The sequence below is a fragment of the Malus sylvestris genome, chromosome 16, assembly GCF_916048215.2.
Source record: "Malus sylvestris chromosome 16, drMalSylv7.2, whole genome shotgun sequence".
NCBI lineage: Eukaryota > Viridiplantae > Streptophyta > Magnoliopsida > Rosales > Rosaceae > Malus > Malus sylvestris.
The window spans coordinates 10,601,241-10,615,150 of NC_062275.1; the positions used below are offsets into that span (position 1 = coordinate 10,601,241).

At 36.8% G+C, this 13,910-nt stretch overlaps 1 protein-coding gene across 8 annotated transcripts in view; it reads left to right on the top strand.

The window, feature by feature from the left end:
- Nucleotides 1-412: 412 nt before the first annotated feature.
- LOC126607036 (uncharacterized) overlaps nucleotides 413-13,910 on the top strand; it is a 31,919-nt gene continuing 18,421 nt past the window's right edge. For 6 of the 8 annotated variants that reach the window (XM_050274447.1, XM_050274446.1, XM_050274451.1 and 3 more), the window contains exons 1-28: nucleotides 413-721; nucleotides 1,881-1,962; nucleotides 2,151-2,254; nucleotides 2,363-2,458; nucleotides 2,600-2,644; nucleotides 3,164-3,214; nucleotides 3,925-4,028; nucleotides 4,148-4,265; nucleotides 4,661-4,762; nucleotides 4,905-5,105; nucleotides 5,358-5,515; nucleotides 5,817-5,975; nucleotides 6,742-6,834; nucleotides 7,007-7,358; nucleotides 7,665-7,778; nucleotides 8,489-8,584; nucleotides 9,136-9,203; nucleotides 9,381-9,501; nucleotides 9,584-9,805; nucleotides 9,926-10,144; nucleotides 10,232-10,341; nucleotides 11,213-11,309; nucleotides 11,527-11,625; nucleotides 11,716-11,853; nucleotides 12,047-12,115; nucleotides 12,574-13,062; nucleotides 13,228-13,548; nucleotides 13,679-13,810. In XM_050274447.1, the coding sequence (XP_050130404.1) occupies nucleotides 707-721; nucleotides 1,881-1,962; nucleotides 2,151-2,254; nucleotides 2,363-2,458; nucleotides 2,600-2,644; nucleotides 3,164-3,214; nucleotides 3,925-4,028; nucleotides 4,148-4,265; nucleotides 4,661-4,762; nucleotides 4,905-5,105; nucleotides 5,358-5,515; nucleotides 5,817-5,975; nucleotides 6,742-6,834; nucleotides 7,007-7,358; nucleotides 7,665-7,778; nucleotides 8,489-8,584; nucleotides 9,136-9,203; nucleotides 9,381-9,501; nucleotides 9,584-9,805; nucleotides 9,926-10,144; nucleotides 10,232-10,341; nucleotides 11,213-11,309; nucleotides 11,527-11,625; nucleotides 11,716-11,853; nucleotides 12,047-12,115; nucleotides 12,574-13,062; nucleotides 13,228-13,548; nucleotides 13,679-13,810 (3,975 nt within the window). In that variant the 5' untranslated portion in view covers nucleotides 413-706. Of the gene's footprint in view, nucleotides 722-1,880; nucleotides 1,963-2,150; nucleotides 2,255-2,362; nucleotides 2,459-2,599; nucleotides 2,645-3,163; nucleotides 3,215-3,924; nucleotides 4,029-4,147; nucleotides 4,266-4,660; nucleotides 4,763-4,904; nucleotides 5,106-5,357; nucleotides 5,516-5,816; nucleotides 5,976-6,741; nucleotides 6,835-7,006; nucleotides 7,359-7,664; nucleotides 7,779-8,488; nucleotides 8,585-9,135; nucleotides 9,204-9,380; nucleotides 9,502-9,583; nucleotides 9,806-9,925; nucleotides 10,145-10,231; nucleotides 10,342-11,212; nucleotides 11,310-11,526; nucleotides 11,626-11,715; nucleotides 11,854-12,046; nucleotides 12,116-12,573; nucleotides 13,063-13,227; nucleotides 13,549-13,678; nucleotides 13,811-13,910 lie in introns of those variants that run through there. The other 2 variants (XM_050274448.1, XM_050274453.1) reach the window with 2 other exon arrangements.

A 13,910-nucleotide genomic window follows, 5' to 3' on the forward strand; every position in this document is an offset into this window, starting at 1 on the left:
TTTTGAGTGTCCTTGAAATAGAGAGTGGTACATCACGTTTCACTATACAAATGGTGAAATAGTGTTAAAAATTTAACAACTTAAAACTTAAAACTTTTCTACACTTATATAACGTAGTGCATATTTGTGTTCTGTGCACAAAAGAAAATTTCTTTCAAAGAGGGACTTTAGCTGCCAATAGTAACGCACATCATTTATTTCATCTTTGACAAAAAAAAAAAATCAATTATTTCATTTTTCAGAATATTTGCAAAAAGGGACAGTTATTAATTATCGTAACAAAAAGACAAGATCAAAACGCACCTGAGCTTGTCGTATGACACACTTTGTAAATTCAGAAAAATAAATAAATAAAATAAAAAAAGGAGCACCTGATAGCAGTACCACGGTACCATCGCCGGCATTGCACAAACTTCCCACTGGGTACACGCATATGTATAAACGTTCACACGCCTGCTGCTTCTGGCTTCCAAATAAGATATTCCCCATTTGGTCCTTTCAAACCGCTCGCCTCTCTCTCTCTCTCTCTCTCTCTCTCTCTCTCTATCCTCCCCCTCTCTCTCGCTCCGAGGGTTTGAGCTTGCAAATCCTAATTTGACCAACTTCTATGGCAGTGCTCGGGCGCCGATCACACTCCGTTTGCGCATTCTTCAGGTCGTGATCTCCGGCTGATCGTGTCCGATAAGCGGCGGTTCGTTTCGCCACCATGTTTGAAGCACACGTAAGGCTCGTCGTTCCTTTCTTCCCGATTGTTATCTTACACCATGAATTTGATTGTATAAGCGCTCTGTTGAATCTGTTTGATCGGTTTAGCTTGTTTAATTGTTGAAATTTGCAGAAAGCCCTTTGGTTACTGGCTTTGTTGGATTGGAATAATTGTATCTGTGATTTTTTTTTTCTGGTGTCAGGGAAGGTGTAATGTGTATATCAAGTGTATATATAAGTGATTATTCATAGAGCTTGGTATTATTGCACTTGAAAATGATCGCTGTGTGAATTTGACGACGTTACGGTGAAGAACCGGCTTCTTTAATATTTTTAAACCCTGAGGACTGTAATACCAAGTGATTGTTCTTCTGGTTAACATACACTAGTCTGTGCATGTGGAGAATTTTGATGGTTAATGCTCGCTAACTGTGACAATGGGTTGAGCATTTCATGATTCAAGTGTCACATACTCGCAACTCGGCTTTTTATAGTTCGGTTAAAGAGCATTACTCTCTCTATCTATGTCTTTGTGTATGTGTGTGTAGAAAATATATAAGTTGCTAGAGTAAGAATATTGAAAGTTGAAGGAACAGAAGGGGCGGAAACTTAGAATTTAAAACTGGAAGTTTTTTGAGCTTAAAATCCTTGTCAGATTCTTGTTGAGACTGAAGATGATATATTATGAAGGTTTTTCATCATTTATAATGAAGCGAAATTATAATTTTGGATGACCTGCAAACCTGCATAACCCCTACAATGTTCAATTAGTACAGCTATCAAAGATACTATTAATAAACAAGACTCAACTAGGCCTAGCAAGAAATTCACGGACTGCCTAAGAAACAACAGTCTTCCAGTTCATATTCAGCAGAAGAAAGGGGTATCTGTGAAATCATTTGAAACCATAGTGCATGGGAAGTCCCAAATAAGACCATATCCCATAAGGAAATCACTTCCAACCACTGTTGTCTCAAATAGTTTGTATTCCAAAGTCTCTGGTAGATGAGATGAAAATCTTGTTTATGCATGTAGTTGTTCTTTCTCTATAATAAACTAATAAAGTTATGTTTATCATATGGAAAAGGATTACATTTAAACATTAACGGACATGCATGCTTGTTTGTATATAGTAGCTCTAGATGAAATGATAACTTATAATGTTTTATTGGTAGGTTCTGCATTTACTTCGAAGATATTTGGGCGAATATGTCCACGGACTCTCAGCTGAAGCTTTAAGAATCAGTGTCTGGAAAGGTTTGTATTATGACTTAGTGGTCATTTCTCTGTATTTTCTCATCCTTCCTACCTAAGTTCGAAGATTACTACATTTTACCTTAATGTTTGTGAAACTTTTAAGCAACATGCTTACCGTATTGGGAACATGTCAAGTGCAGTGGTTTATAGTGACTCGCTGATACTCTTATATATCCTCAAATTAACAGGTGATGTTGTTCTCAAAGATTTGAAGTTGAAGGCAGAGGCCTTAAATTCACTGAAACTTCCAGTCACTGTGAAAGCTGGTTTTATTGGTACCATTACATTAAAGGTATCAAGTGGCTTAAACCTTCTCCCTGGCTGGGTTTATGTTCTTAATTGCTGCTGATAGTATGTCCACATTTCTTTTCGATGTTCTTAATGTCCTCTTTCCTTGTAGGTTCCCTGGAAAAGTTTAGGCAAAGAACCTGTCATTGTTCTCATTGACCGTGTATTCATTCTTGCTTATCCACTTACTGATGGCCAGAATCTCAAGGTACAGTGATATCCTTATAGTGGAAAAACTTTTAGTTCAATTGCATACTGCTGGAGGTGTATTTTCTTATGGATTAAGATTACCTTGTTTTACATTACTATCATCATTAAATTATTGATTGTTACTAATTTTGTTGTGTAGGAGGACAGGGAAAAACTATTTGAATTCAAACTTCAACAGATTGAGGTAAAACTCAGTGTTGTCTATGTATGCTCTATCTATTTTTGATTGAGGTTGCCAGTATGGTTTTGATGGACATATCTTTCGTCCCACCGGTAGTAGTTCTTTCAGAAGTAAAATGTGTGTTTCCTATAAAAAAACTGGTAAAAGTAGTAAAGGTGAAGGTTTATTGTGAGGAACAGAATTGGAAGATCTTTGACAATTGACTGTATGGTATAGGCCTGTGACTGACTATTGACTAGTTAACCTAAAAGGTAAAAGAACACACTAGGTGAATAAAAAAATAATCAACTGATCGAGAAAATAATGATTGAAAAAGAAAAATGCATACCTATGTCCTGCCTAGCGGGTTTTCTTATACATTCACATTGAAATTTAGTTGTGGTGTTAATGTTCATTGGTTAGGGTATGTAAATTTGTTTCTTAAATATTATTTATAGATAGATTTTGATTTTTGCAGAGGAAAATTTTTCAGATGTACTCTCTGGTCAAATATTTAGAAATTTTTTCATATATTGCATGCAGGAAACAGAGGCAGCAACTCTTGAAGCAATGTCGAAGTCAAAGCTAGGAAGTGTATGATACTTAATTTTATTAATATTACATTGGGCATCTATTTTTGGTTAAACTTGTTATGCATCCTTAACCCTTTTTGTAGCAGCTCTCCTAGTACATTATGGCTTACTTATAATGGGCTTTTTGCCACATATTACTTGGATCTGGCTTTTTTCATTTTTCCTACATGAAACACAAATATATGGCTTTTTTGGCTCATGGAATTTTTAGTGAGGCCACGTAGCTCATAATAGGCTTTTTGCAAATCCACAAACAAGATCAATCTTGATGGCATGCACTTTTGATTTGTTTTTCCCTTTCCATAGCCAAAAGATTGGTGAAAGTGATGTTGGTTGGCTTTTTTTGATTGAGATATATGTTTATGGAGTTGGGTAATGTTGAAATCTATGAAATAGATATCTCCCTTGAAAGTAGTGATGCGGAAGGAAATCAGGTGGTGCTTGGTAGGAAATTCACATATGTTTGACATGATGAATTTGTTAAATATGTTACAAATAAGTGTCTACCTCAAAAACTGAAGGCTTTATGCAGGAAGTTCTTGTAACACTTATGCATAAATCAAAGTAGTATTTTGTGCTAACACCCGCTTACATACAAACTGGATTGAATTAGCACCCCCTCTTTGTTTATTAAGTGAATAGACGGTGTATTTCATTCCCATTCTTCGATACAAAATTTAGCAGTTCAGTTGACAACTGACTATTTTGCAGCCACCTCCTGGGAATTCATGGCTAGGTTCCCTCATTGCTACTATTATCGGAAATCTGAAGATATCAATTAGCAATGTACATGTTAGATATGAGGATTCAATCAGGTTGGTAACTTCCTTAGCTTCTTTTGAAGTCTGAAATCTTCTATTTGTTTTGTACCCAGTTTATTTCTATTTTTTTGCTCTCCAGATGTTAAATTTTGTGTCCTTCTATTGTTTTCTAGCAATCCAGGACATCCATTTTGTTCGGGTGTTACTTTAGCCAAGCTGGCTGCTGTTACAATGGATGAGCAAGGGAATGAAACATTTGATACCAGTGGTGCGCTTGATAAGTTGCGGAAGGTTAGCCTTGTCTTTTATTATTTAGGATCCTGGTGTTTATGAGAATGCTTATCTGTCGAGCATGGAGCACTATCTTTTTAATTTTCTGGACTACTTTGATCTTTGTCAATACTAAGCCATCTAACAAAACAAGCAAGTCCACATACAGAGGCCAACTGAATAAACCAAAAACCCGCAATGGCACTTTTGCACAAATAATAGATCAATGAAGATGAATCACACTGTATTGAACATCCTTGAAAGGCTTAGAAAAGGACGCCCTACTTTGTAGAATTGTTTTCATAATTGTAACAATGTCCTGTGTTTTGTGGTTTTCATATTTATTTGTATGTTTTATGCTTTTACATGTAAATTTGATAATCTTATGTTGAATACGAACAATCTCCTTGTGACAGTCCTTGCAACTTGAGAGACTTGCTATGTATCATGATTCTGATAGTGTTCCTTGGAAGATAGATAAGGGATGGGAAGATCTCACTCCTGAGGAATGGATTCAGGTTTGTTCTTATGCTGCAGTTTTACTAGCCCCTGTACTCTGCTATATTAAAGCATCTACTTTTGGTAATGTTGTCTCGCCTAACCAAATCTATTTACTGCCTAAAAGTTCTGCTAACTTTTCTTTGTATCAATATGTACTAGATCTTTGAAGATGGTATAGATGAACCTGCTGATGACAGTGGAATGGTGTCTAAGTGGGCTGTGAATCGCAAGTATTTGGTGTCACCTATAAATGGAGTTTTAAAATATCACCGCATTGGAAATCAAGAAAGAAATGATCCAGAGGTTCCGTTTGAGAAGGCTTCCCTTGTGCTGAGTGATGTTTCTTTGACAATAACTGAGGTGCACAATGTTTTTCCCTTTAAAATGTCTTATTTTCCGGTATTATTTTATTCACCCTCTCCCTTGCTTCTTCCTCTCTCAATGCTTTCTTCTAATATGTAAGTATAGAGTAAAGTTGCTTTTCTCAGCTCTCGGAGGAAAGTTAGAGGTGTTAGTTTTCTCTTTTCCACAACCCATCAAATTTGTTCTTTTTCGTACTTTCTTGGTGTGCAGCTGGAGTGCTATGACTCATTTCTACTGGTTTTTTTTCAGGCCCAATATTATGATTGGATAAAACTATTAGAAGTTGTTTCAAGATACAAGACTTATGTTGATGTTTCCCATCTGAGACCTTTGGTGCCAATTTCAGAGGGTCCGTATTTGTGGTGGCGCTATGGTGCTCAAGCAACCCTGCAGCAGAAGAAAATGTGGTAATATATATTTTGATAAAGAAAATGTATCTATATACTCTTTTATGGTCTGTTTGTAGCCTGTTTACGGCCTGGTAGATTGTCTTAATTCAAGGTTTTTTTGTCAGCTTCTCATTTTTACAATATGCCTTTAAATTTTATAAACAAAAAATACTGGAATTGAGTTAAGGGTTGTATTAGACTTTTCAAATATTTGGTGAAACTTCTCACAACATTCTTTTGGACGTATATTGCAAATCGTGATGTATTTTTATGAATTTCCCATGTTGGTTCTGACTTCACACTTGTTTTCCTGAATCAGTTACCGATTCTCTTGGGACCGCATTCGAGATCTTTGTCAGTTTCGCCGCCGTTACATTCAGTTGTATGCTGGTTCACTGCAACACTCATCAAACGTTAATAATGCAGAAATTAGAGAAATTGAGAAAGATCTGGATTCTAAAGTAATTCTTTTGTGGAGGTAAATGTTTTATTGACCTTTTGACTTCATTGCTATATATTAAAATTGATTGTAGATTTTAGGGAATGCATATATTCCATATTAACCTTGGCCTTACACCTCATAGTTGTTATTTCGGGTTCAAAGGAACCACAGTTGAATTTGGATTGGATTTGGATTCTATTATTTAACTGTATGGATTAGTAATTTAAACCCATTTGGTATGTTTATGAAATTTGCAAAGTGATTAGCTTTTATTCCCTTAAATTGTTGGAATAAAATGCCAAAGCAATAAGATTATTATGTTGAATTAAACTTGGAATTTAGTCTTGGAATCCGTGAGGAATTACTTATATTTGTTGATTTAAATTAGTTAAACTTGAGAAGGTTTTGAATTTTGCCTTTAATCCAAATGTTACCTTTGAATGTCAGTGTAGGTTTCAATGGGGATAGTGCAATTTTGTCTTGCGCTTTTTTATGTATTCCAAGATTTGTGAATCTTGCTTCTCCTTTATCTTATTCTGAAGTACTTTACTTGACCATAGAATGTGCAATTTAAACAACTTTACTTTCCATGGAGGGTGTACCAAAGAGGCACAAGAGGATTTCCTATGGATTTATATAAATTTTTAGCATGTCTACATATTTGGGGTATTTATTTTCTGGGCTTGCTTGTTTAAGAGACCGCTTACCCTGTTCTTGTAACACTTATATGTTAATAAATACCATAAAGGTACATTCAATTTATGATGTTGTGCTCATTTGATGTTGTGCATGTATCCTGTAGGTTACTTGCACATGCAAAGGTAGAATCTGTTAAATCCAAGGAAGCAGCTGAACAGAGGTCATTCCAGAAGAAAAGCTGGTTTTCATTTATGTGGTTAGTCAAGACTCCGAAATGCTCCATTGCAATTTCTGTGTTCTGTGATTGTTTGTTTCTGGGTCACCTGCTGTGCTTAAGTTATTTTGACCTCTATTTTTGTGAAAGCTCTGTATGTAGTTTTATCTACGTACACTTCCCAATTTGTGTAGTGCCACTTTTTTTCCCTCAGGCGTACACCTGCTGAAGATTCTGCCATTGTGGATGCTTCTGAGGGATCACAGTTAACGGAAGAAAGATTGACTAAAGAGGAATGGCAGGCAATCAATAAGTTACTGAGTTATCAGCCAGATGAAGCAGTGACAGCACATTCAGGAAAAGACATGCAGAATATGATCCGGTTTTTGGTAACTGTGTCTGTTGGTCAAGCAGCTGCTAGGATCATTGATATTAATCAAACGGAGGTTTTATGTTGTAGATTTGAGCAACTTCAAATCTCAACCAAATTTAAACATCGAAGTACCTACTGTGACGTGTCCTTGAAATTCTATGGTTTGTCTGCGCCTGAAGGCTCACTTGCCCAGGTTTGTTTCCATATAAATGTCAGAATTTGATTTAGCAGTAACAGGTTTTAAGTTGGCGATGGGAGAATGTTAATGTGAATTGTAACTGTTTTGATGTCAATATTTTCTGAATTTAGTGAATTTCTATAATTTGAAGTGGTTTTAATTTGTTTTAACAGTACTTAATCTCCGTCCTCCCCTCTATCTACTGTTCTTACATGTGAATTTCTGATATTAATCTGATATGGAATCAAAATGATGCTATGTTGCGCCGCTGCATCTTGTTTTTAAGTTACTCATCTTTTGTTCCTGTCCTTTTTTTGGCAGAGTGTCTGTAGCGAGAAGAAGGTGAATGCACTAGCCGCTAGCTTTGTACACTCTCCAGTTGGAGAGAATGTTGACTGGAGGCTGTCAGCTACAATATCTCCCTGCTACGTCACGGTGATTGTCCAATCTTTGAATATATATATACACACACACACGCGCGCGCACGCAGAGAGAGAGAGAGATTTTGTATTTGTGTTGGTCTTCTTGACCAACCTCCTTCTTGTTCTCCTCTCTTAATACTACTGGGCATTGGTTTTGAATGAGTTCAGGGATTATTCTCTTTCACATATAGTGTGGGATATGTTAGCAGCCGTAAAATGATTTTGGTTGAGGTTATGTTACTTGTAAATACATCAAGATTTTGTATTTGTGTTGGTCTTCTTGACCAACCTCCTTCTTGTTCTCCTCTCTTAATACTACTGGGCATTGGTTTCGAATGAGTTCAGGGATTATTCTCTTTCTCATATAGTGTGGGATATGTTAGCAGCCGTAAAATGATTTTGGTTGAGGTTATGTTACTTGTAAATACATCTACTTGAGTGGTCTTAGCTAGTTTATGATGGATTTCTTATCCACTATTTTGCAATTCATGTTATTATTGTAATAAAGTGTCATCGTTTCTTCTAAAATAAAAAAATAAATAAAAAGAAGAAGAAAAAGAAAAGAAGAGAGAGAGTGGAACCTAGTTCAAATTACTATCATCTTGAAGTGGTTACGTGCATGGATCCCTAAGGCTCAGTTTTGATTTTCTTTGTATGCTTCCCCTCTTTCTTTTGTTCAACATCTTTTTTACATGGAGCTTCCTGAATCTTTTCTCGTTGCAGGTTTTGATGGAAAGCTTTCATCGATTTTTAGAATTTGTGAAAAGGAGTAATGCAGTTAGTCCTACTGTCACGTTGGAAACTGCAACTGCTTTGCAGGTAATAATATCATCATTGTTAGTGTATTAAAAGCGTGAGGCGTGGGTGAGGCTTCCGAGGGATAGCCCTGCCTAGGCGTGAGGTGAAGCCTCACGGGACCTAAATTTTTTAATATATACATTGAGCGTACACATAAACTATATTAAAAAAAAGAAGATTATTAATCAATAATCACCCTGAGCACACACATATATTATAAATATATATACACACATATAACAATGCATGCAGACAACACACACATCCATTATATAAAAAAATAAAAATCAGAAAAAAAAAAAGGAAGAGAGACGATAGTGCAAGGAAGAGGTATGAGGCAGTTATAACGTACCCAAATTTGGGTAAAAAAGCCCCTGAGGCGCCCCTAGGCGGTTCCGGCGACACCTTCCACCCACTCCCTCAAAACAGAGGCGGCAACCCTCACTCCCAGCCTCAGAGGACGCCTAGGCGTGCCCTGAGGCGAGCCTTTTAAAACATAATGTGATGTATGTTTAACTTTAATATGAATTATACTCGTTGACTAATCTTTTATCATTCATTTCTACGAGCAGATGAAAATCGAGCAAGTAACTCGTAGAGCACAGGAGCAGTTTCAAATGGTATTAGAAGAACAAAGCAGGTTAATATACTGTATGCTTAATTCTTATTTCACTTGGTAATATATACCTCTATTTGTTCAGCTTTTATATGCTAAACATCATTGCTTTTCTATTTCTTATTCTTTTAATACTTTGTACAGAGTAAAGCAACTGAGTTTTTTTCCACATTGCTCTTATGTTTACTGATCCTGTTTCAGATTTGCTCTTGATATCGACTTAGATGCTCCAAAAGTAAGAGTTCCTATCAGAACTTGTGGCTCTTCTAGATGTGATAGCCATTTTCTTTTGGATTTTGGTCATTTCACGCTGCGCACAAAGGTATGCCTCTTTTTTCTAATGACCTTTCCAAATTGTGCCTGATTGATTTGCATTACCTGAAATGATAAGTTAATCATTGCAGGATAGTCAGCATGACAAACAGAGGCAGAACTTATATTCTCGGTTTTTTATAACTGGAAGAGATATTGCTGCCTTTTTTATGGATTGTGGTCCTGACTGTCGAAGTTGCACTTTGGATGTACCAGATTATGATAATCACCCACCTTTATCTCCTACCCCAGACAATGTTGAGAATTGCTATTCTCTCATAGATAGGTGTGGAATGGCTGTACTTGTTGACCGGGTAATTTGCCATATTTCTCTCCTGCTTGTTAATATTTATATTATTTGGTGTCCAAGTTTTACTCTGGTTCATTATTAGTAGATTTGTTGCTAACCATACCTATGCATCTTTGAATTTAAGATCAAAGTGCCCCACCCAAGTTACCCGTCAATGCGCATCTCAATTCAAGTGCCAAACCTTGGGATTCACTTTTCACCATCGAGATTCCAGAGGCTCATGAAACTGTTAAACATATTTACATTGGAAACTTGCAGTCAGCCTGCTCTTGATGATTTTCAAGCAGGAACTCCATGGAGTCCGGCAGATCTTTCCGCAGAAGCTAGAATTTTAGCATGGAGGGTATGTCGTCATTCGAAGGAGCAAGTTGGTAGTTTTATTTGTATTTCGGCGTCTGATGTTATTTTTCCCTGTATTTTTCCGATTCAGGGGATTGGCAATTCTGTGGCTACCTGGCAACCATGTTATCTTGTGTTGTCGGGAATAAATCTTTACGTGCTGGAGTCTGAAAAGTCACAGAGTTACCTGCGACACTCAAGGTTACTTCTCTCTTTCTCTCTAGGTGAATTTTAGTACAGAGGGAGTATATATTAGAAATACCAGAAAGTTACTGCCAAATTTCCTTGATAGATGGTAATAAAAAAGGAAAAATGAGACTAGTCAATAATTGGATCATGTTCCTGCATTTCTGCTTTGCTGTTGTGGATAACAGAAAATCACGATTTTTTTTTTTTTTGCAACTGAGAAATGAAGGACGAGATGATCCATTGTCGCAGCACTATCTACATACAACCCAATCAACCTTCCAAATACTGGACCAGGGGAAGGAAATAGGCATCCCGCCCCTTAAAACCTTGTAATAAGGCTAACATGAATAATATTCCCATGGCCAGGGAGCTACTACAACTTAGCAGCATCCGTCCTCCCTATCCTTACAGAGTATAAGTAATACAAAAATGTATAAACTGGCTGTAGTTCCCTGTCGTGGGTCAACATTTTAAGGGTTGGAGCCCACTGAAATCCTCCATTTGACTGAGTTCCAAATCATATAATTGGCGATAAGATAAAGCTCTGGAGGAGATCCTTCAAGGCGTACTGCTCCATCGATTACGCCAAAGCTATATCTGCACCCTTCACCCGCATCAGTGCCATAACATGGGAAGAGGTCCACCTAGACTTCTTCCCAATTATCTTACAAACTCTATAAGGCTCCATCACCTCATTTGTATGCTATTAACCCCATCCAAACGCATTTACTGCACAAATAGCTTTTCTTACTCTCTGCCCTACAGTTTGGTTTCTTTTTCGAGCAATATGAAATGTTTTGGTTGTGCATTTCTTTTGCTGTTATCTCCTGCAATCAAATGTTTTATGCTACTAACTGAAAATTTCTAAATTTGGATGGTACAGCATGGCTGGTAGACAAGTATATGAGGTTCCCCCAGAAAACATTGGTGGTTCACTGTTTTGTCTCGCTGTAAGTTACAGGGGAATGGACAATCAAAAGGTATGTCAAATTTGTGGGAAGTGATAGTTTACTGTCTGAAGGTCAAACATCGGAATTGAATATTTATGTCTGTGCTTTCGACTTGACATCTGAATTATTGGATTGTGGAAGAATTATAGTTATGTTTATGTTTATTTTGTTCAAGCCTTGCTTGGGGCTGGGCATATCCTTCCTTATTCAAATATCATACATGTTATGGATTTGTATTTCTTTCCAGGCTTTGGAGTCTCCTACTACCTTGATTATAGAGTTTCGGGCTGAGGACGAGAAGGCCATTTGGTTAAAAGGGCTTATACAAGCTACATATAAAGCTTCTGTATGATATAAGATCTCTATCTTAACTTAAAACTCCTATTTACTTATCTCCTTGGTGGTATCTATAAGTTTGTATTTATTTTGCATTTAGGCTCCCCCATCAGTTAATGTATTGGAAGAAACAAGCGATCCCCCTGAATATGGTGAACCCCAGACTACGAATTCGAAAATAGCTGACCTAGTTATTAATGGGGCACTGGTGGAGACAAAGATATTCATATATGGAAAGGTTGGTTTTTCTTTTAGTAGATTCATTGTGTTAAAGTATCTACAGCATCCTGCTTCCCATCATTTTTGGTTATTTTGGAAAATGATTATCACCTATGGGGCTTACTACTGATATTTAGAACAAAATGAAAAATACTTACAAGGCTAATGATTAACCAAATCTGACAGTGTTCCCTTCCTACTTTATTGTGCAGACTGCTGATAAAGTTGTTGAAGAACATGGCGAGACTCTTATTCTTGAGGTTCTTGCCAATGGTGGAAAGGTTTGTTGCTAGTTTATACTTCATTTATGATTTTATTAAGGGCGAATGTGGAATTACATGAGATTTTTAAAGTAAAATGTCAAATGCGATTGTTGACCCTGTTCATCATTGTTATTGTATTTGTGTGTTTGATGACTTGTGTATTTACCCTATATTAGTTGAATTGATAGGGAGAGTAGCATCAGAATAATTGGGCTATTGGCGGGGAAGGCGTTTCCATGTTTGGAACATATTTCGTTGTTCTCTGTGTATCAGATTTGATATAGTTGATATTTCTGTTTTACATTTCTTGGGGTTGTGGTATTTTGGAACATACTGTAACAAGTGTCATTCTTCTACATTACTCTCCAGTTTGTTTGTTATCCCCACTATCTTCTTGTTATCATGTTCAAGTGTGCTTAGCTCATTGTCATGCGCCAGTGTATTGGTATTAAATACTATGCCATTTTGTTTTACAGTTACACATGATTCGCTGGGAAGCTGACCTGACACTTAAGATGAAACTGCACTCTTTAAAAGTCAAAGATGAGCTTCAAGTTCGTCTGTCAACAACCCCCCAGTATTTAGCTTGCTCCGTGCTAAACAATGACAATATAGTTTCTTCTCCTGGCATAGTTGATCCACACATGAAAGAAATGTCTGCTTTGCTTCATGAGGATGATGATACTTTTACAGATGCTTTGCCGGATTTTATGTCTATCTCCGATACAGGCTTAGGTTCACAGATAATGGATATGGATGCATGTGCAACCACTGAGGACATCAATGATGATACTGGATTTGCATCTCCACGGGCCATAATTCATGAAAAAAATTTGGTTAAGGAAAAGGTCATTTCTGGTGAGACATTTTATGAGGCGGAGGGCGGTGATAACTCAAATTTTGTATCTGTTAACTTCTTGACTCGGAGTTCTAGCTCGCCTGATTATAATGGTGTTGATACCCAGGTACTACTGACATGAGCAGTCGACTTTAGTTATAGTCCTGGATCTTTGTTATATTGGTTTTATTTGCAATGCAGAACTAAATTAATGAAACCTGTGTTTCTTACAAATAGAAAAATCTTAATCTTCAATGCTAATGCTTTGTACTGATCTTTTTTTTTTCTTCAGATGAATCTCCGCATGTCAAAATTGGAGTTCTTTTGCAACAGACCCACTCTTGTTGCTTTGATTGATTTCGGCCTGGATTTAAGCTCAGTGTATGACGCAGAAGGTAGTGCAGACATGACTAAGGTTCCAGATGATAAACATTTTATGAACAAAGAAAAGACTGAAGAAAATGGGCGTGTCAAAGGGTTGCTGGGTTATGGTAAAGGTCGTGTAGTATTTTATTTAAGCATGAATGTTGACAATGTGACTGTGTTTCTCAACAAAGAGGATGGCTCTTCATTTGCGATGTTTGTGCAAGAAAGTTTCCTGCTGGATCTCAAGGTGATGGGAATATTGTGATTAACAATTATTTCGATGTGTTGGTTGAAATTTACTACTGTGTGTAGTTTCAGACTTGATGTTTTAGGTATCAAATAACTATATTACCGACTTGAGTTGTTTGTTTGTTAAGGTCCACCCGAGTTCTCTTTCCATTGAAGGCACCCTAGGAAATTTTAGACTTCGTGATATGTCTCTTGGAGCAGATCACTGCTGGGATTGGCTTTGTGATATACGTAATCCAGGTGTTGATTCCCTTATCAAGGTACAAATAACATCAATTATCAGCTATTGCATTGCAGACATGATTCTTTTTTTTTTGCTGTGATATTTATTTTGTTATGAAAATTTCATCTTTTTATTTG